A 26,085-nucleotide genomic window follows, 5' to 3' on the forward strand; every position below is an offset into this window, starting at 1 on the left:
GCAAAAGGTGGATAAGCTTAAAACACTTAATCAAGGTCAGACATACGTTAGGCGGTTGGAGTGGTAATGTGCGTTTCATGTGTCACGTGCTTTTGATGTGATGGTCTCATATAAAACATGTGTTAGGTGGTTGGAGTGGTCGCCAGTTGGCAACCACTCCAATTATTAGATTTTTTTCAATCTTTGTTTTCATTTTAAGTATGTTTTGCGTGAGACTATCACACGAAATGCACGTGACACGTGAAACATACGTGTAAAGTGTAATACCTTTTAGTTAAATATTAATTTTACTCTATGATTTAAACTATTCCAAGGTCATCTTTTGGTCCATCTCCAGTTGGTTTGTGAAATTGTATGGTGAGTGTTTGAAGACCATGGTCAATGAAATGGCTTTTGAGAGTACTTTAAAACAGGAAGAATAACTAAAGGAGTTAGTCAATACTATGACAATTGCAAAAACACATCCATTATCTTGGTTTAAAACTTTTGTAATTATGATCCTTCCAATGAATATTTTTCACGAATTTTTTGCTATGTTGGAAGAGATAATGTATGAAATGGCAGTTGAGAGAGAAAGAGAGAAAAAGGAGTAAAAGAGTTAATATGTTAACACTAAACTTTTATATATATATAGGCATTAGGCTGGGAAAGGAGGTGTTCAACGCAAATTAATCAAACAGTAAAGTGTTCAACGCAATTACAATTTCTTAAACTGTGTTCAAAGTCTACTTACTGATTAGTCAATTAATAGTTCAGATTATCAATTACGAAGTAAAGATTAATCAAACAGTAAGTAAATGCAATTAAGACACAAAGATTTGTTTACCAATCACATTTATGTCCGGGAGACCACTAATGGTGAATCCAATCCACTCTCTCAAAGGTTGTTCCAACAGCCAACTGAAAGCAGATTTCATGGACTTGGAACAAATACCATTTAACACTAGCTTGTAGATAATCCATTTCAATCTCAATGCATATAAAACATAATCGTACCAATTACACCGGATCATTTTTACCAACAGATGATGACACTAATATATCCCTTTACATTGACAACTTTTATGTCCTGCTACAAAGTGGGGGGATCAAAGAAACCAGATTGGTACTTTGAAACAAAGATGAGGATACTATTGTCCAGTCTAGACACCCCGGAAACTATCGGTTTTATCAAGTCTGGAAGTCCCCGAGCTTGAAGATTCCCCCATTATGTCGGGAGAAGACGCTACATGGGTCTCCCTCTTCAAAGTTGTTGGCAAGCCTGAAACCTCCTGTAGAATGTTCAAAGGTATTTGACAGAGTTACTTCTCTCCGGCATACTGAAAGCAAACTCAGCAATTGCTCAAGGCAAGGGGGGAATATGTCTAATAGACTAATACTTCCTTTTTTTCACCTAATTCTCTGATGAGTACTTGAAATTAAGAAAAACAAATCCCGCTGTGTATTTTATCATCACATGTAAAAAAGTTTTTTTTTTTTTTTTTTTGTTTTTTAAGAAGTGATGATCTTTATGGTGTTACCTTCATCAAGTGCATTCTTAAGTCACAAGGCCGGACTTGATTCCCAATACAGGCCATGACAAACCTTGAATATTGAAACAATACATCTGCAGCAGCTTGTTTCTTTTGTTCACTCTGCAATTAACATAAAGATAATAACAAGCAGGAATACAAGGTACAAATTCTGTTTGAGGCACTTAATAAAACACCTACTCGTCTAGAATCTGGTACCCCTCTCAATGGATAAAAATAAACAGAGATATCAAGCACCATTTCTATATTAGAAAGTTGTCGATCCTTGGTGGATGATAATCGAAAAAGTAAGGAGCCTGGGGTGAGTCCCTATCTCTCTTTATTCCTCTATCCTAGACACACACTACATGCACACCATTGAATCCAACCAATTAACTAGTCTAACTCATGACCTTATAAACCCATATATTCTCTCTTATATTCTCAATGTGGACTCTTAACAACAAACAAATGAGAACTTGAGAGACTCAAAGAATCCATATTCTGCTTAATTGGAGCAGAATGTCTGGTGCCAATCACTCGAACAAAGCTTTTGGCAGAAATTGATTAGACAATAAACAAATGTATGTACTTGAGATAGTCAAGTGTGAAGTGTCTATTACTACCACCATGGTGAGCAGAAAACTGCACAAGAAATGGTTATTCTTGACTGCGTAGTATTCATACCATTCTTCCAAGCTAACAATTAATTCAAGCCCAAGAAATAGCTCACTTGGACTAGAGATGCAGTGATCCTTGTATTAGGAATGTTAATTTATAGCCCTAACATTGTATCCAATTTACTAAAACCAAAAATAACTAGACAAGCAACTCAATCTTCTGGTAAAATCAGTAGACAATATCCCTTTTAATCATGCGATCAAGTCATACACACGAGTAATAATAATACAACACAAGCCACAAATCAATGACGCAAAAAATTGATCACTTTGTGACATAACAGTGCAAAATCCGATTTCAAATGATAAAAATTTCACAAAATTTCTTAAACACAACAAATTGGCCTCAGAATCTTGGCTTTATCAGAAGAAACGGCATAGGCTTTTGAAGGCGTAATCAGGAACAACCCCTAAGGTTTCCAATTAAGCAAATATGGAGTAGATATCAAAGCTGAAAAGCATGAAGAGAATAGGTTAAATTGCCGGCATACCTCGTAGTCGTCTTTCATGGCTGAATCTCAAATTTCTTCCTCGATTCTTCCGTTCCGGTTAGAGTGCTTCTATATTTATACTCGTTTACAAATGTATATATATCCGTCTACAACCTCTCCAATTGCATTGCGATGCGAAGCGCTGCAGGAAAGAGCACAGTGGAAAGTGAACAAGATATCCTATGCGGATATCCCTAATTCCATAAATTAAGGAAACGGGAACACAGAAATGAGGAAATTGCTGAACGAGTAGAAAAGAAAGAGAGCGAAAAGCATAGAGTGAATTGAGAGAGAGATCTAGATAAACACAAGTACATCAGAGTTCTCTGCTTCATATTTCCCCACGAAAGCCTCGCACAATCCCACATCGGAATCAGATGAGGATCATTTCTTCTTAATAAGTCCGTAGGTAGAAGCTTTGTTCGCTGGGCTTGGTAGCGTGAGCCTGTAACCCAAGTGGGAGCAATAAGTTGGTGGAATGGTTGGTCTTACCCTGAAGGCTGGGCTTGGGGTGCTATTACTGGCCTGCCCGTTCCAAGTGGTGAGTCTGGCCGTGGAGTCTTTGCGAAGGCGAAGGCTTCTCGTCCATTAGAATGGAGGGCACCGCGTGAGGCTGGTTTCACAGAGCAGCGAACACCTCCTCCTCTCTGCAGTGGAAGGATAACGGGCCGGAGTATCTTCAGTCCACCAGAGCCTGATGGGTTGTCCAAATTAAACCACCATCTTTTTCCTTTTTGGGCCTATATTGAAGTCATTTTCACACATTATACCAAAGTATGTTTCTCGGGAAAAAAAAATTTGGACATTTTTGCGTTCACATTATATCAAAGTATGTTTCTCGGGAAAAGAAATTTGGACATTTACAAAAATGTTATGAAACAAAACAATTAAGGGTGTGTTTGGTCGCACATAGGAATCAGAATTGGAAAGGATATCAAATACTTAGTAATGGTAATGGGTTTTTGTGAAAATATTTAATACGTTTGGTAGTAGGGTGGAATGTAAATGGTTACTAATAGTAATACTTGAGAATAAAACTCTTATTTTATTTGGCTATGAATTTTTCAATTGATGGGTATTTGAAACCCATAATAATGTTCTAAAAACCTATAAACTAAACAACAACAATTACCTTCATACTCATTCCTATGCGCAAAACCCACCAACCAAACACACCCTAATTGTGGATGTCCAAGCTGAGAGCTTGTACACAAAAGATAAAGTTTCTACCACCAAGCTACCAGCTCAGCACTAGTTAGAAGGAATAATATATTCTAAGAAAAACTGTAATTTATATCCTTCGTAGTTCATAATATGTCAATTATTAATGTTACTCCTGAATTATTAATTATGTAAATATTGTCCCTCAATTTTTAAAACAATACATACAATGCTCTCTCGTAGTGTAAATATTGCCTCTTAATTTTTAAAACGGTACATATATCATCTCGCCCGTACATTGATAATCGGCATACTGTTGAGGGGCATAAATTATAATTTTCTCTATATTCTATACATGCGCACTAATTGTTGACTGGGAAAAAGGATAATACAAATTCCTCCGTGTTGCTGCTCCACTCTACTGTTCTTCTCCTTCTAATCATTATTATTATTATTATTATTACTATTATTATTATTATTATTATTATTATTATTAACAAAAAAACACGTTTTACAATCACATTTTTCTTACATTCATTTTCCAAATCTCACTTTTTAGACTACATACAACATTATAAAATTATTCAAAAAAGTCAAATGATTTTTAAGAATTAAATGTTCACAATATTTATGAATATGTTTGGTATTAGCACACCTTAATATTATGAGGGAGTTTACTTTTTTATTTATTTTAATCTTTCAATTATAATGATATTTTCATTTAGGCTCTGTTTGTCAAGCCTAACAGAAAATTGAAAGCTGAAAAGCTAGTAGTTAATATGGGCTAAATGACTGACATTAAGGTGTTTGGTAAAATTAGTTGTTCAAGAAAATGGTAAGTGTAAAAAGACATAAAAAGACATTTGTATAAATTTATAAATTCAAATTTAAATAATATATATATATATATATATATATATATATATATATATATATATATATATATATATATATATATATATATATATATATATATCACATTTATGATCTAGCATCCTATAATAAAATAACAATATTATTTCAAATATCAATCATCTCACTACACTCACTTAAATTTTCATTGACAGTGCTAGTAGAACCAAAATCTTGAAGATCATCGAGCGATATGTAATATGGATGCTGCTCGAGCATATTAAACATTATGTCATCTTGTGACAATCGTTATGCTGTGCATTCGTATGCACCATGCATGGTGCATACGGATGCCAAAACGACGTCGTTTTATTAAAAAACGCATGTCTCCCCTTTAAAAAAAATTCAGGTTCGATTCCCAGCAACAACATTATATTGTTCATTCATTCTGGAATTTTAGTTCATAGATTATAGAATTATAGTTCATTGATTATGGAATTATAGTTCATCGATTATGGAATTGTAGTTCATCGATTCTGAAATTTTAGTTTATAGATTATGGAATTTTAGTTCATTCATTCTGGAATTTTTAGTTCATAGATTAGATTATGGAATTATAGTTCATCGATTATGGAATTATAGTTCATCGATTATGGAATTTTAGTTCATATGTTGTTGCTGGGAATCGAACCTGATTTTTTTTTTAAGGGGAGACGCGCGTTTTATTAAAACGACGTCGTTTTTGCATCCGTATGCACCATGCATGGTGCATACGAATGCACAGCATAATTTGCCATCTTGTGAGTCCTTCCGAATGTAATTAAGCCAGAGCATTCTCAGTCCACTAGAGCTTAATGGGCCGTACAAATTGAACCACCAACCTTTTCCTGTTGGGGCCCAGTTAGCATGGGTCACATACCATGTTCCATCCAAGACGCATACACATGTTTTACAGTATAAAAAAAAAAACATGTAACGTGAATTCAATAACAAATGATCACTGTCAAAATTCAAATTCAAAAATATATCGTTTAAGACTAGGGTCCATAGTACATTGTGGACTCTGGTCCAAGGTATAATGATTGGTGAAGTGGCATTTCCACAAATGTCATTTAACATTATAATTAGGTATGTTTATCTTACTTTTTTAATCTTTCATCTTCTATTTTACATTCATTTTCCAAAGAATATTATAAAATTATTCAAAAACTCAAATAATTTTGTAATATGTTGAAATCACATATTAATAGAATTCACATTGCTTCAACATCATTTGAAAATTATTTCATCTCTTTAAAAACAAACATCATCTCTAGCAGAATGTAACTTGTTAGGCTTTTCAGACCATCAAACAATAGACCGGTAGATGTGCCAAAAGTAAGCAGAGTGAAAACACCATTAACAATAATATTTGCTTCTTCCTCAATAATCATAATTCAAAATTCAATGTGATAATTTATTTATTACGCACGTACTTGTATTCATTTTTTAATCACATGAATTATGTAAATGCACTATATAAGTTCCTATTTAAAAGGAAAATACTTATTTTTCATCCATAGTGTATTACTTTCATTACATTTTGTTTCTTACTAATCAAATAAAATATAACCAAAAGCCTTTCAATATATATATATATATATATATATATATATATATATATATATATATATATATATATATATATATATATATATATATATATATATATATATATATATATATATATAGAATCGCACTCAAGTGCGAATGCTTCGCCCAGGTGCGAAATAGGAATGGATTCTGTTCTTCCACGTGTCCAGATCTAATGGATGAGAAACACTGATTTTTTTTAAAAAGCGCGGTGACATTTTCGTAAACAATTGAACATCGAAGTGCAAGTAAAATGTATTACAAGTGCATGTAAAATGTATTATAGGTGCAAGTAAAAATTTACACTGAACATCAATACTAAGTGCACCTATAGTTATAAGTAGTTGCACATATAGTTATAAGTAGTTGCACACATAGTTATAAGTAGTTTCACCTAGGTGCATGAATGTTTGCGAGTGGTTTTCAGGAGTATTACTACCCGCTAAACTCAGATCAATGAATATTAACAAGGCAAAATTACATGCACTTATAGGTGAAAGTAGGTGCACCTATAGTTATAAGTAGTTGCACCTATAGTTATAAGTAGTTGCACCTATAGTTATAAGCACACCCAGGTGCATGAATGTTCGCGGGAAGTGAATGCTAACAAGGCAAAATTACATGCACTTATAGGTGAAAGTAGGTGCACTTGTAAGTGATTTTACTTGCACTTTGATGTTCAATTATTTACGAAAATGCCACCGCGTTTTTTTTTAAGTTATTAGATCTGGACACGTGTCGCGCGCTGATTCGTTCGAATATTCTTTCCTGGGCACTTATTCGCACCTGAGCATCCCTATATATATATATATATATATATATATATATATATATATATATATATATATATATATATATAACCAAAAGAATGAAAGAAAGAAACAAAGAAAGAAAGAAAGGGAGAGGAAAAAAAAAAGTCCAATGAAACCAACAATTTGTTATCAAGTTAAGGTGTATAAAAGAAAATGGAATTACATTCGAGACGAGATTTATCAATATTTGGAGTAATATTTAGTGGTGGATCGCAGTAGATTTTAAAATTTGTACATGTCGATCATATGTTTAAATTGAGTGCATGTTATATAGGTAGATTCATATTTTAAGCTAAGGTTATGTTGTGTTGGTTAATTTATGATAGTCAATAAATAAAAAGCATTTCACTATCACATTAGGACGTAAACATTATAAGGAGGTAAAATCAAGATGGAAAAACATTATTGGAAATTATGGAATTTCCGACCACCTGAAAGTGATCTTAAATTAAGTTGAAAACAAAAGTGGTCGAAAATAGCAATAAAGGTTTTTCTGGATACCAAAAGTGATCGGAACAAAGCTTTTGACTTGATTTAAGATCACTTTTAGGTAATCGAAAATTCCATAATTTTCATAATTATATTTAGTAAATTAGTAAAAATATTTAATTATATCATTAATAACTCCATAATCATAATTCAAAATCCAATGTGGTAATTTATTTATTACACACTTGTATTCAACTATTAATCACATCAAATAAGTAAATACACTTTAGAATTAGTTCTTATTTAAAAGGAAAATACTAATTATCCATTCATAAAGTAGTACTTTTGTTACATACTTCTATCAAATAAAATATAAACAAACGGAGGGAAGAAAGAAAGAGTCGTTCAATGTTACCAACAATTTATTACCTAAGGTGTATAAAAGAAAATGGAGTTACATTAGAGATTAGATTTGTCAATTTTTTGAGTAATACTGAGTCGTGAATTATAGATATGTTCTAAAATTTGTACATGTCGCACGTTCGAATTGAGCGCATATTATATAAGTAGATTCATATTTTAACATTAGGTTAGGTTGGTCAATTTACGGTAGCCAATAATAAGAAGTATTCACTATCACATAAGGTCATTAATATTAGGCGGTAAACTCAAGAAGAAAAAATAACATTGTTCTTAAATTAATAAACATTATCTTGATCTTCAATTTGATCAGTTTAATCTTTAGGCTTGCAATACTCATCACTTTGATCCCTTATTAACTTGATATTTCAATAAATAATATTGTATATCTATGTGTTTTGCTCCTTCATTAAATACAAAATTTTAGCTAAATAAATAGCTAATACTGTAATGCGTTGTCCACATAGATCTTGATTTGACTTTCCTTCTGAAACCAAATTTCATGTTGCTAAGTCAAATTGCTTGACATGCACTTGATGTTAATGCAATATACTCACCAGCTTCATAGGTTGATAATGCATAGTCATAACCTTTTCATCGTTTAAACCCTTTTACCTAAAACCTCACCTCGCTTTGTATCTTTCAACCTCACCATTTGACTTTATTTTGATCTTAAAGACACATTTCATATGGCATTGTGACTCTGCGAAAGATCTGCTAGATCCCACGTTCCATTTTTCTCAATTGAAGTCATCTCCTCATCTATAGTTTTGAATAGCTTCCTCAAATTGAATAGGTTCAACTTTTGCTAACAAAGCATATATAATGAGCCAATTTACCACCATCATTAATTTCATCACCATGGCTTAATTGACTTATTATCTTGTAAGCGCACTGGCATTTGCCTTTGTGTTGTTCAATAAGTGTTGTAACTATACATCTCATAAGCAAAAAAATCATGACAGTGCATGAAATACAAGTTATCAGCATTAAGTATAAATAATCAAATGCACTGCACAATTTAGTTTTCTTTCACAATCAAATCCTCCATCTACTACCAAAAGGTTATAATTAAAAACGATAATAACTGAGCCAAACTTGAAAGTTAAAAACTGAACATCACATCATAATCCAATTTAATTAAAGCTGAAATAAGAGGCAAATTTAGTTGTGATCCAAATTTTATTGGCTGATTAACAGACTAATTAAGGTTGCATTTGATCAATCAATGATGCAAAACACAATCATTTGACCAACCAATACCAAATCATTACTCATTTTCATCCTTAAATTCCAATCAATTTCGAACCACACATAAATGAATGTCGAAGAATGGACATATATACATATACCTGAGTGCCTTTGTAGGCAGAGAGGCTGCTCTCAACAGCCTTCTTACGCTCGCCACCACTCTTCAATTCGGCAAGGTTGTGGTGGTAGTCGCTCTTCATCTTGAGGTAGAAGACTTTTGAATCGGACACCAAAACGGAGGGTATGCAACAGCAGTGTTCAAATTCAATAAAGCAGAAGAACTAAAGAATTATACCGTACCGCTTTATTATATGCAAGTGAAGTTTCCTCTGATATGTAGATTCAACCAAATATTTCCTGGAACAATGGTCAACTTGGCATAATAGTTTCTACTTTTAGATCGAATTATGCACTAAGAATGGAAAGAGGTAATGTTTTCTTTACTTCATTTTATAGAGAGCAGGAAATGTGTAAGTCTCAAGCTTTGAAAGAACAACAGGACGGACATATAAGAATTGAAGCTAATTGGCCTGTGAACTCTGAAGTGTGCTGGTAACCTTCAGTAGTTCCATGCTTGCCATAAGCATGTAATTAGATGTGTCAACTTTTCTAAGTTCACATATAAGCCCCCCTTCAACAAAAATGATATTATTTCCATTACCAAAAACAAAATAAAAATCAAGGCATCATCTACATTCCTATGTTTTTGGTGAACTATGATACAACAGAGTTCTCTGCTCCATTTTTTCCCCATGAAAGGCTAACACAATATCTCACATCGAAACCAGATGAGGAATATTTCTTCTTTATAACTCTATAGCTAGAAGTCTTGTTCGCTGGGCTTGGTAGCGTGAGCCTGTAACCCAAGTGGGAGCATTAAGATGGTGGAATAAATGGGCTTACCTTGAAGGTTGGGCTTGGGGTGCTATCTACCGGCTTGCCCGTTCCAAGTGGTGAGTCTGGCTGTGGAGTCTTTGCGAAGGCAGAGGCTTCTCAGCTCTCAGCTCTTAGATTGGAGGGCACCGCGTGAGGCTGGTTTCACAGAGCAGCGAACACCTCCACCTCTCTGCAGTGGAAGGATAACAGGTCGGAGAGTGCCTGATTGGTTGTCCAAATTAAACCACCATCTTTTTCCTTATGGGCCACATAGAAAGTGGAACCTTATACTGAAGTCATTTTCACAGCGTTCTATTCACATTATATCAGGTAGTTTTTAATCATTCATTCTCTATTTTTTTTGTTTTTTTTTCAATTTAGAAAAACACATTCTACAAGCACATTTTTCTTACATTTATTTTCCAAATCTAACTTTTTAGACTCACAAACAACAGTATAAAATTATTTAAAAACTCTTAAGGGAACTGTAAATTAAAGTTGATAGCCAAATAACTCTAAGGGAACCATTCCTTATAGTTAACAGATTAAGGTTGCATTTGATCAATCAATGAAACAGAATACAATCATTTGACCTACCAATATCAAATCATTACTCATTTTCATCCTTAAATTCCAATCAATTTCGAACCACACACATTGCGTGTTAATAATATGTAAAAAACAAATAAGAACAACCAGATTTATTAAGCTTTGTCAATGGTAATTTTAATTTCAGAAATAGCAACAAATAGGTCAAACAAATTACACAAATAAATGAATGTGGAAGAATGGACATATATACATATACCTGAGAGCCTTTGTAGGCAGAGCGGGTGCTCTCAACAGCCTCCTTACGCTCGCCACCAATCTTCAATTCGGCAAGGTAGCGGTGGTAGTCGCCCTTCATCTTGAGGTACAAGACTTTTGAATCAGACGCCAAATGGAGGGTATGCAACAGACATATTCACTTGCAGTGAAGTTTCGTCGATAGATTCAACCAAACATTTCCTGGAACAATGGTGAACTTGGCATAATAGTTTCTAGTTTTAGAATTATACACTAAGAATGGAAAGAGGTCATGTTTTGTTTACCTTATTTTATAGAGAGCAGGAATTGTATCTGGTGTATAAGAACAACAGGACATATAAGAAGCTAATTGGCCTGTGAACACTGAAGTTTGCTGGTAACATTATGGCAATTTTTATATTGAGTCCTATTGTTTTAGTATACACAGTGCAAAAGTAAGGAAGCTGAGCTGAGGGTAATGGCCCTCAACATTTCGAATGCCACCAATCAAGATTTACTGCAGAAAGATCAAATTCCACACAAATTAGTATGACAAAAAATCTTTATGCATAATCTCAAATCAGAACCCTAATTTCCCCTAAACTCAATAAATCATCAAAACTACTAAATTTTCCAAATAACCAATCTATACAAACCGCCCCGCTGCAACTTCAATTCATTTCTAAAACTTCAGCCCGCACAATTTAAACTAAATAATAATGGAAATGAATAAAAGCTAACCCATCTCTGCCATTCCGTTCAGTGAAGCAAAACATCCAGGCTATGTCTCTACTTCACATATAAGCCCCTTCAACAAAAATGATGCAAATCTCATATCTGTTAAACACCAGGCATAAATACAAGTACATCAGAGTTCTCTGCTCCATTTTTCCCTCATGAAAGGCTCGCACAGTTTCCCACACCGGAAGAAGATAAGAAACATTTCTTCTTAATAAGTCCGTAGGTAGAAGATTTGCTCGCTGGGCTTGGTAGCGCGAGCCTGTAACCCAAGTGGGAGCATTAAGATGGTGGAATAAATGGGCTTGCCTTGAAGGCTGGGCTCGGGGGTGCAATCTACTGGCTTGCCCGTTCCAAGTGATGAGTCCGGCTGGGAAGCCTCTGCGAAGGCGGAGGCCTCTCGGCCCTTAGATCGGAGGGTACCGCGTCAGGCTGGCTTCACAGAGCAGCGAACACCTCTTCCTCTTTGCAGTGGAAGGATAACAGGCCGGAGCATCTTCAGTCCACCAAGCGCCTGATGGGTTGTCCAAAATAAACCACCATCTTTTTCCGTCTTGGGGCCTGGGGCAGTACATAGAAAGATGAACCTTGTACTACTGAAGTCATTTATACAGCAACGTTCTATTAGCATTAACTATATCAGGTAAGTTCCTCTATTTTTCTTTTTCCAATTTAGAAAAATACGTTTTAAAGCACATTTTTCTTACATACAACATTATAAAATTATTCAAAAATTCAAATGATTTTTTAAAATTAAATGTTAAGAATATTTATGAATATGTTTCATATTGGGACTCCTTAATATTTTGAGGGAATTTATTTTTTTATTTATTTCAATCTTTCAACTATAATGATATTCTTTATTTATTTTATTCTTTCAAGTATAATGATATTTTCACTAGGCTCTCTTTGACACGTCTAGTTGAAAAGCTAGTAGTTCATAGGTTAAATGATTAAAACTAAGATATTCGGTAAAATTAGTTGTTGAAAAAAATGATAAATGTAAAAAGACATAAAATGAACACGAGGCACATACACATGTTTTATATTTACTTTAGTTCAGGTACCTAATCAATATTCTTATTGTACAGAATTGTATAACATAAGACACACAAAACGCACAACACAAGGCACAAAAAACGCATAACACGAAACAAAAAAATGCATAGCACAAGACACAAAAGCCCATGTTATATTTGCTTTATTTCTTTCAGGTACAAAATCCATACACTTAAGGTACAGAATTGCATAACATGAGACACAAAAACACATAACACAAGACACATACACATATTTTACAGTTTTAAAAGAAAACATGTAGCGTGAATTGAATAACAAATGATCGCCGTCAAAATTCAAATTCAAAACTATATCGTTTAGGACCAGGGTCCACAGTGCACTGTGGATCGGACTATTTTATAATTAGATACGCTGATCTCACTTTTGTTGGGTAATAAGATGGAAAAACCCCAAAATAATAATCATATGGAAAGATTATTATTATATGGGAAAACATAAAAAGTGGGAAGAAAAATGTGAAAGATTTGGGTAGAGGTTAACACGAGTTTGAATAAATTGTTCTTTTCCTTAAAACCTTATTTGCTACTTGCCACAAGTGCTAGGAGCGTTGTAACCTAGGTTTCCCAGAATAAAACGTGCAATGATTCACTGTTTGAGCACCCAAACAACGAATCCTACGAACAAAGCAAAGATATAACACATGAAGCTAAAGAAAGAGTAGAAGCAGAGTTTTTGGAAGCTAAAACGTACTGGAATTCCTTTGATTTGTACTATATAATTTTTTAGACAGAAATACCCATACCGTTATAACTTTTGTTATCTTTTCCATTATTATTACCATGCACATGCATCCACCATATATTTTCTTATATTTTTTAATGATAATAATATTTGTAGACATTATATATTTGATTATTATAATAAATAAATTTGATTCATATAGATTTTAATTAGTAGGGATTTGTTAATTATTTTTTTAAAAATATAAATATTGGGCATATGTTTTTGCGCATTGCGCATAAAAAAGACTAAACTCTCAAAAACCCTTCTATTGACCATGCTCTTAAAATATTCACTATTCTAATTTCAATTTATGCAGAAGGTGAACACATTTTAAAACACTTGATCCAGCTCAGACACGCCTTAGGTGGTTGAAGTGGTTGCCAATTATTATATTTTTTAATTTTTGTTTTCTTTTGAAGTATGTGAAATTCTCGTGTCACGTAAAATGCCAGGTAACATATAATATTTTTTTTAGTTAAAATTATAATATTTTTCTAATCACAAAAAAAAAAAAAAAAATCAAAAACCCTTCTATTGACCATGCTCTTAAAATATTCGCTATTTTAATTCAATTTATGCAAAAGGTGAAAACATTTGATCCAGCTCAGACGCGCCTTAGGTTGTTTTGGTTGACAATTATTATATTTTCTAATTTTTGTTTTCTTTTGAAGTATGTGAAATACTCGTGTCACGTGAAATGCCGGGTAACGTATAATATTTTTTTTTAGTTAAAATTATAATATTTTTCTAATCACAAAAAAAAAAAAAAAAAAAAAAACCCTTCTATTGACCATGCTCTTAGAATATTCGCTATTTTAATTCAATTTATGCAAATTAAAAGGTGAAAACATTTTATCCATCTCAGACGCGCCTTAGGTGGTTAGAGTGGTTGCCAATTATTATATTTTCTAATTTTTGTTTTCTTTTTAAGTATGTGAAATACTCGTGTCACGTAAAATGCTAGTTACACGTGAAATGCCGGGTAATGTATAATTTTTTTTTTAGTTAAAATTATAATATTTTTCTAATCACAAAAAAAAAAAAAATCAAAAACCCTTCTATTGACCATGCTCTTAAAATATTCGCTATTTTAATTTCAATTTAGGCAAAAGGTGAAAACATTTTAAAACATTTGATCCAGCTCAGACGCGCCTTAGATGGTTAGAGTGGTTGCCAATTATTATATTTTCTAATTTTTGTTTTCTTTTTAAGTATGTGAAATACTCGTGTTACGTAAAATGCTAGTGACACGTGAAATGCCGGATAACGTATAATATATATATTTTTAGTTAAAATTATAATATTTTTTAATCACACAAAAAAAAAATCTCAAAACCCCTTCTATTGACCATGCTCTTAAAATATTCGCTATTTTAATTTCAATTTATGCAAAAGGTGAACACATTTTAAAACACTTGATCCAACTCAGACACGCCATAGGTAGTTGGAGTGGTTGCGAATTACTCCGTATTATATTTTCTAATTTTTGTTTTCTTTTTAAGTATGTGAAAATCTCGTGTCACATGAAACGCTTGTGTCATGTAAAAAATGCTAGTGACGCGTGAAATGCCGTGTAACGTATAATATTATTTTTAGTAAAAATTATAATATTTCTCTAATCACAACAAAACAAGTTAATAATAAAAAAAAATCTCAAAAACCCTTCCATTGGCCAATTTGAATTTTTTATGCAAAAGGTGTAGACGCGTAAAACGTTTGATCCAGCTATAGCTTATAGTCCCAGTACCTATAAAGGTGCATGCATTCAGTTGTATCTTCAACTGAGCAAAGCTCCCCTTATTCTCTTCCTTTGGAGTTCACTGGTCGGAGGAGAGGCTTCCCCAGTTCCCCGGTGCCGGTTGGTCGGTGAAATGGCGACTCAGAATGGCACTGCGGCGGATCCAAGGTCAGATTTTGTGGGAGTATACGCGAAGCTGAAATCTGAGCTCTTAAATGACCCTGCCATTCAACTCACGCCCGATTCTCGCCAATGGGTCCAACGGGTCAGTGCCCTTTTCTTCACCACTCTTTCATAAACAACCCAATAATTTTGCTCAATAAACTAGTGGACTAGTAATGGATCTTTAATTTTCAGTATTAAACTATGTTCGTTGTTTAACGAAGATCTGTTATACATTCTTGTTGGGTGCTCTATTCTTTACTCTTTGTTCTTGTTTCTCTTGATAAGCGGTTTCATGTAAATAACTTAACTTCATTTTCTAAAAGAAGGGAGTTTTCACGTGGAATTGTTTAATTTGGTGAGGGAAATGACTTGCATATTTAATATTCTTTCTTGTTTGAGATGCTTTTGAAGTTATGTTAAAGTGTGATCATATCAATTGGTGCTGATTTTTCATTGCTAACATACTTTGTGTTTAGTGTTTTGGAAATTATACTTTGGAACCTGATTCGTTTCATTGTGTATTTGTGACAGATGCTGGAATACAATGTGCCTGGAGGTACAAATCTAAGCGATTACATCATGAGAAATGGAAATTTGCTTAAATGGCTTTGTTAAATTTCTATATGATAGTTGATAGAGTCTATAATTATATTTTAGACAGAGTTTGATGAGGAACACAATTATATTAAATGGTATCAACAATGACAATTTTCAGGGAAGTTAAACCGAGGCCTCAGTGTCATTGATAGCTACAAACTGCTAAAAGAAGGGAAAGAAATAGCTGAAAATGAAATATTTCTTGCAAGTGTACTTGGCTGGTGTATTGAATGGGTAGGTCAACATCATATTCTATCTCTCAATGCTTTAATTTATTCCTTTACGTATTTTTCTGTTTGACAATTAGAATATGATGTTTGTATACTTGTGAAATTCATAGCTTCAAGCATATTTTCTTATCCTTGATGATATCATGGACAACTCTCAAACTCGCCGTGGTCAGCACTGTTGGTTTAGGGTTCCTCAGGTTAGTGCCAGAAATGAACTTTTAATTTTTTTTTTTCACTACTGGAAATTATGGAATTTCCGAACACCTGAAAGTGATCTTAAATCAAGTTGAAGCCTTGTTCCGACCACTTTGGTATCCGGAAAAACCTTTATTGCTATTTCCGACCACTTTTTGCTTTCAATTTGATTTAAGATCACTTTCAGGTGGTTGGACATTCCATAATTTCTAGCAGTGTTTCCACAAAAATTTGAAATTATTTTGTGCCAGTTTTAAAATGAGCAACCTGAATCAACTGTTCTTCTTAGGTTGGTATAATTGCCATCAATGATGGAATCCTGCTTCGCAACCATATTCCCAGAATCCTCAAGAACCACTTCAAAGATAAGCCTTACTATGTTGATTTGTTGGATTTGTTTAATGAGGTAGACACAGTAGAAATGATTTTGCTGTCGAATTGCTGCATGCATTCATTTGGTATGCTAAATTAACTTAATATCTACTTTCCAATATAGGTTGAGTTCCAAACTGCTTGTGGACAGATGGTTGATTTAATTACTGCTGTCGAAGGAGAAAAAGATCTATCAAAATATTCGCTATCACTGTGAGTTGAAAATTCAGTCTGTTTTCTGCGATTAGGCTGTGCATTTGGCAATATTATGGGGAAACATGTTTTAAAAGATGCATGTTTTGATAAAATTGGTGCAGGGTTATGTTCAGATAACTTGTGGGAATTTTTCTTTTGTAATTGAATTTCATTGCAGTTGAGAATCTAATATATCCTTAGTATGTTTCAATCCCTTCTTGCATAGATGTTATAATATTATAGAATATCTTTTCACAACTTGACACTATTAAAAAAGTTCATGGTTGGTTTTTTTGTGTGTGTAAACCATGAGGTATTCCGGGTCTTTCTCCGTCCGTCTTAAGGTCCGGGTCCACCTGACTAATCCCTGCTCGCTCCGAGAGGCACATGAGCTGGCTCACAGGGAATCGTCACTTGTGGGAATCGAACCCGGGTTATCCCAAAATTCTTCCCCACAAAGAGAGCTCATTTGCCACTTGAGCTACCCCATTGGGTTAAAGTTCATGGTTGTATAGTAAAGGACATATAGGCTGATCTCTTGTATGCATCTTTTTTTTTTTTTTAGGTCTGTTATAGTTTCTTTAATTTAGTCATTTCTCAACATTGATGCATCAGTTCTTTCTAGCCGCTACTAGTTAAACTAGCTTTATCTTGAATTTAACCAATTGCTCATATGCACTTATGCAGTCACCAGCAGATTGTTCAATACAAGACTGCCTATTACTCGTTCTATCTTCCTGTAAGTAGAGTTCAGTCTTATTTCAAACCATTTTTAATCCCGAAAGCTGATGTATCCGGCTTTGCTTCCTATTTTACATCTCGTTCCATTTCACAGGTTGCGTGTGCACTGATCATGGTGGGCGAGAAGTTGGAAAATCATTTAGATGTTAAAAGCATCCTTATTGATATGGGCATCTACTTCCAAGTACAGGTACTTTATGTTTCCTGCAATAACAACGGGTTTATCTTTCTAAATGCACATTTCTGATAATAAAATTACGTGTTATGTCATTACAGGATGATTATCTGGATTGCTTTGGTGACCCGGAAAAGATTGGCAAGGTATACAATTCTTCCTCCATAGTATCCGTTTTTGATTCCTGAAAATATATATTAACAGTAGAGAATGTTTAGAGAATATCCAATCTCTTGCTTAGCTGATGGCTGTTTAATTCGTATCATTGTGCAACCAGATTGGAACAGATATTGAAGATTTCAAGTGCTCTTGGCTGGTTGCAAAAGCATTAGAGCATTGCGACGAAGAACAAAAGAAAATGCTATATGTAAAAAAAAAGAAAAAAACTTCATTGTTCTACAAAATGTTTTATCGAATTAATTTCGTTTATTCACAAATGCCATTCTTTTTCCAGGAACACTATGGAAAACAAGATCCTGCTAGTGTTGCGCAAGTCAAAGCCGTTTACAACGAACTCAATCTTCAGGTATTTGTAACTCTATTTTGGGATTCCTTGTCTACTCGGTTTATGTAATGGCTAGAATTGGAAATTCATAACCCGAAAAAATACCTGAACTCTGTTCATCAGTAGTATTACAGCTTTTTCCACTAACTTCAAAACTGAAAGTTAAGTGCAGTACTCTAGTTCCCACTATGATTCGAGCCATTAATATCTCATGTTTTTATAAACTATATATATACGTGTTGATAATTAATGTGATTATTGTTGCAAATCAATAGTTGCATTGTGCTAGTGGTGATCATTAACATATTTACAAACATTCTTACATTTGGAAGTTTGAATGTGGCAGGGTGTGTTCAATGAGTACGAAAGCAAGATTTACGAGAAGCTGACAAGTTCCATTGAAGCTCATCCAAGCAAGGCGATTCAGGCAGTACTCAAGTCGTTCTTGGGTAAGATATATAAAAGGCTGAAATAAGACAGATAATCAAACCCGTGAGGTTCAACGTTTTGAAGGTGATTCCTGTTGGCTCTACTGGTGCCGGATAGAAGGCGTTTACTGGCATGTGATTTTGTGGCTTTCCTATTATCATCAAATTATTCGAGTTATGATATTAGACTCCTTTTTGGCTATTTGAGTTATGATTTGGTGTCCCTAGATTTACATTTTTGAATGCTGAGATGTAGTCCAGTTTTTGAATCACTCAGTTCAGTTTACATTATTAAGACTTTATTTGCACTTGGCCTCATTCTTTGCACCATACCAAAATTTACAACTGCTACAAGTCTAGCTAATTTCTATTAAAAGATTTAAAAGTTTTGATTCGATTTGATGTTGTTAGTCACCGATATCAATTGATGTTTTTTCTAATTATATTACCATTAGTCCATACCTATATAATAATTTAAAAGTTTTAAAATCTAAAACCTAAGTACATTAATCTTTATTTTTAATTATTTTTTTTTAATATTAAGCTTAGTATTAGTATATAAAATTTATATATTTAAAAATTATATTAAAAATATTATTAAACACAAAAAAAAAAAATAAATTTAAAAATAATTAAAAATTATTAAAGAAAATAAACAATGAAGAAAGAGTTTTTTTTTTTTTTTGAACAAAAGATAAAGAGATATCATTAAGTAAGGTCCATGCTCAAAATGTGAGCAATGGAAGGAAAGAGGAATAAGTGAACGATCCGAGAGCAGTCAGACACGAAAGGACTTCCCTAGCAAGAGGGTGGGCAACTCTATTTGTGGACCACTTAACAAACAAAAAGCATAAGTTTGTAAAACTTGTAGCTAGCTTTTTAACATCATTAAGTATGAGATCAAATGAAGAAATAAGATTAAGATCCTGAGCAATGCAGTTGACCACTTGAAGACAGTCACTCTCCAATTGGAGGTTATCAACATTTCAGGCCTTCATCCATTTTAAAGCTTCTCGAACTCCATTGGCATTTGCTTCTCTTGGCTTGAACAAACTGAAACATGGAAGATGCTTCGAGAAAACATGTTGAGTCGCGAAAAACAAAGCCAAATCTCATCTTCTTTCTGTCTGGATCAAGAGCAGCGTCAACATTGAGCTTATACATGTCTAGAGGCGGCCTGGACCATACAGTAGTGGTGGTGGTAAGCCAAATCTCATCTTCTTACTATTTGGATCAAGAGCAACGTCACCATTGAGCTTATACATGTCTAGAGGCGGCCTGGACCATACAGGACAGGTGGTGGTAATACGGGGAGCAGTCAGTAAAATTGGCTTAATTCCATTCAAAAAGAAAGTTGTTAATTGACAAGTATGAGAAATGAGAAAATCTGGAACCATGCGAAGAAAGAGTTAGTTTGACCAAAAATAGTAAACATGACAGGTAAAATGTGACAAAGAAAGTATTTATTATGTGTTTGGGCTAAACTCAATAACTTTTATTTATTTATTTATTTTTAACTAGAGAGACATAGCTAACTCCATAGTTGGATTACTTTTCAAAAGTGGAATTTTGATTATATATGTGTGTGTTTCTGAAAAGAACAATATTAATTTGGATACAAAATTTGTATTTAACAATTAACACCCATAAGCTAAGTAAACTTTTAACAACTTTAATTTTATAAATAATCATATAGTATTATCTATATCTATAAAATTTATTACTATTAGGTTCAATTATATTATTTTAATTGTAAATCAGTGGTTGAATTGACGAATTCTTGTTTAATTAATGAAAATAAAGTCGTTTAAAAAAATGAAAATTGTTGTAACCCATTAGCTCATTGCTCAAAGAATAGCTCATTGATCAAAGAAATAGTAGAAAGAAAAGTAATAGAGAAGGAGAGAAAGTAATACACAATGCAAGAGTATATCTTATTCATACATCTCTATCTTCCATACAACCATAACACATCTATATATAATATACAAATGTAACGGAAGACATAATGCAGTCATTAATCACTTAACCGTTACATAATCAATACCAATAATGGCCACAATAAAAACATATTTATAACACTCCCCCTTGGACATTATTTGACTACGATCTTGCCTCATTAAAAACTTGCTAGGAAAACCATGTGGAAAAAACCTAGACAATAAGAGAGTACAATAGAAAATATATTCATGCCTCATTAAAAACTTCACTAGGAAAACCACGTGGGAAAAAACCTAGTTGAAGAAAAGAGTACATGATATATGTAAAAACATATATTGTATTGGTCGCCTCATTAAAAACCTTAACTTAAGAAAACCTGTAGGAAAAACTTAGTTAAGGGAAAAAGAGTACACCATAAGCGCAGCCTTCAGGGCATAATCTGCATAATCTTCAGGATTTAGGAGTTTGTTCATTTATTAACCAATTATTTTGCAACTTTTCCCCATTGTCATTACTATATCATACTCATGCCTCGTTAAAAACCACACTAGAAAACTCATTGGGAAAAACCTAGTGAGAAAAAGAGTACATGGTATGTATATGCTGCAAAAAGTATAACTATTAGTCCTTTTAAGACCCAATCTACAGGATTGACTCAATTGAATATATACGCTGCAAAAAGTGCAACTATTAGTCCTTTTAAGACCCAATCTACGGGATTGACTCGAGTGAATGTACTTCATGTCTCCTCCTGAAGATAACAATTTTCAAATTCTACATTGCCTGTAAAATCATTGTTTCTAAAGGGTGTAGAGAAGGGATATGGTACAATTTTCAGGATTGTCATTAGAATTTATCATATTTTCTCATGATCATCTGGACCAGTAAAATTATTTATAGTTTATATTTTGTTGCTCCCCCTAAATATAATAATTTTTCTTTATCTACCCATATCAATCTTATGGATATTTTGTAGGTATATATTTGCTAACTTGTCACTGGAGCAAACCTTCTGAACAAATATTTTATCACTCTTCTGGAGTTCATGTGGATCAAGGTATTTTATATCATGAAAAACTATATACGTTTTTATCTGTAACAAGTATGATCACTTCATGCCAAAAAGCATCAATACGAGTATTTGTACCTTGATTTACTATTCGTTATCTTATCTCATAACTTAACATCATCAAGCTCTTTACATATTTCATTGATGATTACACCATAAATATTGACTGAGATAATAAATAAGTTCATTATCAACTCTTTATTGAGCACATAATGGTACATATTATTCCTTCTATATGAGGATAATAACCACATTTGCAACTCTTTAAAGAGTAAATAATAACACTTAAATAAATCCTCATTTCGAGAATTATAAATCCATTAGGGATTTTCAAGATAAACTAGATGATATATTTAGGATATTTTCAAGAGGAAACAATATTTGAGTTTCCCAATCACATATAACATTACTAGGCATGTTTATGATAATATATTTTCATACTTTGTTATGGGGGAGAAAATACATTTAAAAGATCATAGTTAGTAACTTACTAACTTTTATACTTCTTATTTTGTGATTTTCATTCATCACATTTTGAGAAAATCCATCAAGGATTTTAAATATAAGTAACAAATTACCCATATAAATATGTGATAACTATAACTATTAGCTACATATCTAATTTATTTACTGCTAGTTTTATTGAATAGCGGAATATAAAGCCATGACTAATATTGGGTCTCTGCGAAAACCCTCCACTCGCCTTTTATTAGCGAATTCTGATTTGTATACCTTAATTGCTATTTTCTATGAAAACAGTTAGCACGCTGCAGGCGTTATACTACTATTTTCATTTCTGGATCCAGACTTAAGTATTTATGAGCAATAGAGGCAAAATATGTTGTTGACAACTATAACAGCTTTGTAGATATCTTTTATACACATGGAAATTTTGTATCAACCAAATATATGGCATTTCCCAAGATTATTTGAATTTGGTTGTTCCGCTTCCCCAGTATTTTAGTTGTTTGGTGCACCTACAATTTTACTGGGGGTTTTCGCCTTCTAGACGAATATCTTCAGGATAAAATTTCTATATTTCTGGAGTGACGAAATTTCTATACTAGATCTAGTTTTGTAAATTCTTAAACCAATATATGCTTCCTGCATAATGGTAGAAATATTTAGTCCTAGTTGGAGATTTCAACTCTTAATCATGGTTGCAATAGGCGCTGGGCGCTAGTCGGGCGCCCGGGCAGCGCCTAGCGCCTAAGCGGCCTAGTCGGCGCCTAGGCGGAATCTAGGCGGCGCTAGGCGGTCGCGAAAAAAACAGTAGCAGACTTGCAATTTGACAATTTTAATGAGGCTGTTTTCAACATTCAATCAAATAACACATCCAAATAAATGACATAATGACAATTCATAAGTCATAACATCAAAAGAATATTAAAAAAAAAAAAAAACTCAAATGAAATACCCAAATACTTCAATCATCCAAAGATTGAAAGTATCAAACTAGTCTACGAGTGTATATATGACATATTATATGTATATGTCATATAAATGGAAAACTCGACATATAAATGGAAAGTATCGAGTTAACTCGACAGAAATTGACGAGTTAACTCGGCGTAATCGGACGAGTTAGGCGCTAGGCGGCTGAATTAGACGCTAGGCGGGAGCCTAGGGCGGAAATCGCCACGGCCTATGGGCGCCTAGTGCCTAGGCGCCGATTACTCGGTGCCTAGGCGGGATTTTTACAACCTTGCTCTTAATATATATGAAATATTTTTTATGGACTTAGTCACTCTTTGAGATTTCTAGCAGATAATTTGTTCAATGTCTGAACTTCTGGTTCTATAAGGCTAGTACATGGGTTTGAAGATTTTTATCAATTTCTCGGCATTTAATTAATTAGAAATTTCAAATCTCCCCCTAATGCCGAGAAAAGATCTTATAATGCAACCAACATCACTGTTGATTTCTCATGATGTGATATAGCTAGAAGGGTTGCATACTAAAAAAAATTAACGCAGATAGGGAAATGCATCTTGTACTAGCGTATGCGATATGTAGTGGATCGACATATTGGTTTTTTAATTTTGAAGGTCCCGAACAAAATATTTCCTCCAAAATTGCTTAATTTGCTTTCCGGATAAAGTTGTATTAAGATTTTGAACTTTGGTTTTAAAAAAATGATATTGTCTATCTTAAATAGTTGTTTCATGACAATGAGAGAAACAAGTAGAGTAATATTGCCTTCTCACAAAATTCAAAATTGACATGAATAGCCAATATATAAAAAAAAAAATGTCGTAATATGGGCAATAATATGACCATCATTTTTGACAATGAGATCTGCATACACCAAATATCATTCAGGGATTTACTTAGGGGCTATAGATCCTTTTAGATCAAATTGTTCATAACTGATGGTTTAGACCAAAAGGTGTCAAAAAAACTTAGTGATATAAGTGTTTACCTCTGGGCAAAATTTTATTGAAAATATGCACTATTATTTTGTTTTGATACTCAATTTGAGATATTCAAGATTCAATAGGCATGTCATATAAAAACTAGTACCACCAATATGTATGAATTTGGACAAATAATGATTGACTTCCAAGTCAATTTGACATTAGTCATAGAAATTATCCTAGTGCTATCATCATATAACTAGTGCTATGAATTCACCTTCTGGGCAATGCTATGTTTAAGATTTTGACTATAATCACTTGTTGATCAAGACGATCCTTCAAGGACGGTCATATAATAAGTGTTTCATTTCTAGGCAAATATTACATGCATTTATGTAAATTCCGATTAAGATTTAAGAAAAAATCTCATCATTAAATATGACCTATAGCAAATAATTGTACCATATTCTAATCAACATGAGACTTAGTTTGTGTTTTGAGTCATGCACACATACATTATAATAAATATGGAGTAGCATGGATATGGTACGCACAGAACATGATGAGATACATTAAAGAAACATTAATATCATTATTAAGCACATACAAAGCTTAGCCGTAGCACAAACAACCTTGGCACTATTATTACAACATGTAGGAGTTGGCAAATTTAGATTAGACACAGTACTTGCACCTCTAATATTAGTAATAATCACTGGATTAGGGTCAATATTGGAGAGCAAAACCTTATATACGAAACTGCCAATTATCATCATCCCAAAAGGATCAATATTCTCAGTGCAAAACAGAGCAAAAAAAACGACTGTAAAACGCCACCCTAGCTCGATTCGCAACCACCACAGTCGAAGGCAGATCGCTGGACGCCAGTTGCGATTGAAGAATTATGGTGGAAGCAGTGGTGATGCGACGCAGATGGCAAACAAAAGTCAAGTGCGAGTGAATCATAAAAATGCAATTCTAATCAAGGCATTCTAAATTGCAGTGTAACCCAATTCAAGGTACACAGAAATCAAACAATAATAAAAATGATAGAATTTGTTTTTGTTTATTAATTCCTTTGTTTGTTTATGAAATCAAACAATAATAAAAATTGAATCGGTATTCTGGGTTTTTGTTTATTAAGAAAAATTGATATTTCGAAAAAAAACAGATCCATGAACACCATGGAGTTTCATAAATAGAATTTAAAAAAAGGGTATCAAGATAGAGATCCATCATGGACTATGATACAAGTCATATTTTTACATCTTGCTTTAACCAGATTATCTGTTTTAGTAATTAGATCCAGCCAGTATGGAATGATTCATACCAGTATGGCCAGTATTTTGCAATGAAAGAACTAATCAACAGAAAAATTTGCATTTCATCATGAAAGGCATTGAATATAGCACTACAGATATTCATATACAGATAGTGAAGCAAAGCAAGGATAAGAAGGTTTTCAGTAACTATGAAAAAGAATCATACCGTCCACCGGAGAAAAAAAAATGGGAGCTTGCTGATAACGTGTTGTAACCCATTAGCTCATTGCTCAAAGAATAGCTCATTGATCAAAGAAATAGTAGAAAGAAAAGTAATAGAGAAGGAGAGAAAGTAATACACAATGCAAGAGTATATCTTATTCATACATCTCTATCTTCCATACAACCATAACACATCTATATATAATATACAAATGTAACGGAAGATATAGTGCAGCCATTAATCACTTAACCGTTACATAATCAATCAATACTAATAATGGCCACAATAAAAACATATTTATAACAAAAATAAAATTATTTAAAAAATCATTATACACAACTGCAGAAGTTATTTATAGGGAGAATAATAAAAAAATGGCAACCCAATTATTTTACTATAACATTTGATTTTAAGGTATGTCTCTCTACTTGCTTCAATTTACATAGATTA

General features: G+C 33.2%; 2 protein-coding genes and 2 long non-coding RNA genes across 6 annotated transcripts; 2 read left to right on the forward strand and 2 right to left on the reverse strand.

Annotated features, from left to right (window-relative positions):
• Positions 1-951: 951 nt before the first annotated feature.
• On the reverse strand, positions 952-2,876 carry LOC109172280. The gene is made up of 3 exons (XM_019321450.1): positions 2,683-2,876; positions 1,521-1,634; positions 952-1,271 (listed from the first exon to the last, which is right to left on the reverse strand). Exons 1-3 carry the CDS (start codon positions 2,698-2,700, stop codon positions 1,143-1,145), a joined length of 261 nt encoding a protein of 86 aa, XP_019176995.1. The 5' UTR covers positions 2,701-2,876; the 3' UTR covers positions 952-1,142.
• A 7,220-nt stretch (positions 2,877-10,096) lies between these two features.
• Positions 10,097-11,756, reverse strand: LOC109172282. 2 transcript variants are annotated; one of them, XR_002052713.1, is made up of 4 exons: positions 11,643-11,756; positions 11,207-11,418; positions 10,924-11,123; positions 10,097-10,337 (listed from the first exon to the last, which is right to left on the reverse strand). It is a non-coding gene; the product is annotated as an uncharacterized LOC109172282 (long non-coding RNA). The 2 variants fall into 2 exon arrangements; XR_002052712.1 differs by lacking the exon at positions 11,643-11,756 and having other exon boundaries at positions 11,207-11,626.
• LOC109172284 lies at positions 10,637-11,951 on the forward strand. Its single transcript, XR_002052715.1, has 2 exons — positions 10,637-10,776; positions 11,873-11,951. It is a non-coding gene; the product is annotated as an uncharacterized LOC109172284 (long non-coding RNA).
• A 3,186-nt stretch (positions 11,952-15,137) lies between these two features.
• Positions 15,138-19,106, forward strand: LOC109172277 (farnesyl pyrophosphate synthase 1-like). 2 transcript variants are annotated; one of them, XM_019321445.1, is made up of 13 exons: positions 15,138-15,272; positions 15,311-15,445; positions 15,877-15,901; positions 16,061-16,176; positions 16,283-16,369; positions 16,657-16,773; positions 16,864-16,952; positions 17,622-17,673; positions 17,770-17,865; positions 17,952-17,996; positions 18,128-18,217; positions 18,305-18,376; positions 18,702-19,106. In XM_019321445.1, exons 2-13 carry the CDS (start codon positions 15,314-15,316, stop codon positions 18,828-18,830), a joined length of 1,050 nt encoding a protein of 349 aa, XP_019176990.1. In that variant the 5' UTR covers positions 15,138-15,272; positions 15,311-15,313; the 3' UTR covers positions 18,831-19,106. The 2 variants fall into 2 exon arrangements, with proteins under 2 accessions (XP_019176990.1, XP_019176991.1); XM_019321446.1 differs by having other exon boundaries at positions 15,311-15,436.
• Positions 19,107-26,085: the final 6,979 nt, after the last annotated feature.

This window comes from Ipomoea nil, unplaced genomic scaffold (assembly GCF_001879475.1).
Source record: "Ipomoea nil cultivar Tokyo-kokei standard unplaced genomic scaffold, Asagao_1.1 scaffold0415, whole genome shotgun sequence".
In the NCBI taxonomy this organism is placed as follows: Eukaryota; Viridiplantae; Streptophyta; class Magnoliopsida; order Solanales; family Convolvulaceae; genus Ipomoea; species Ipomoea nil.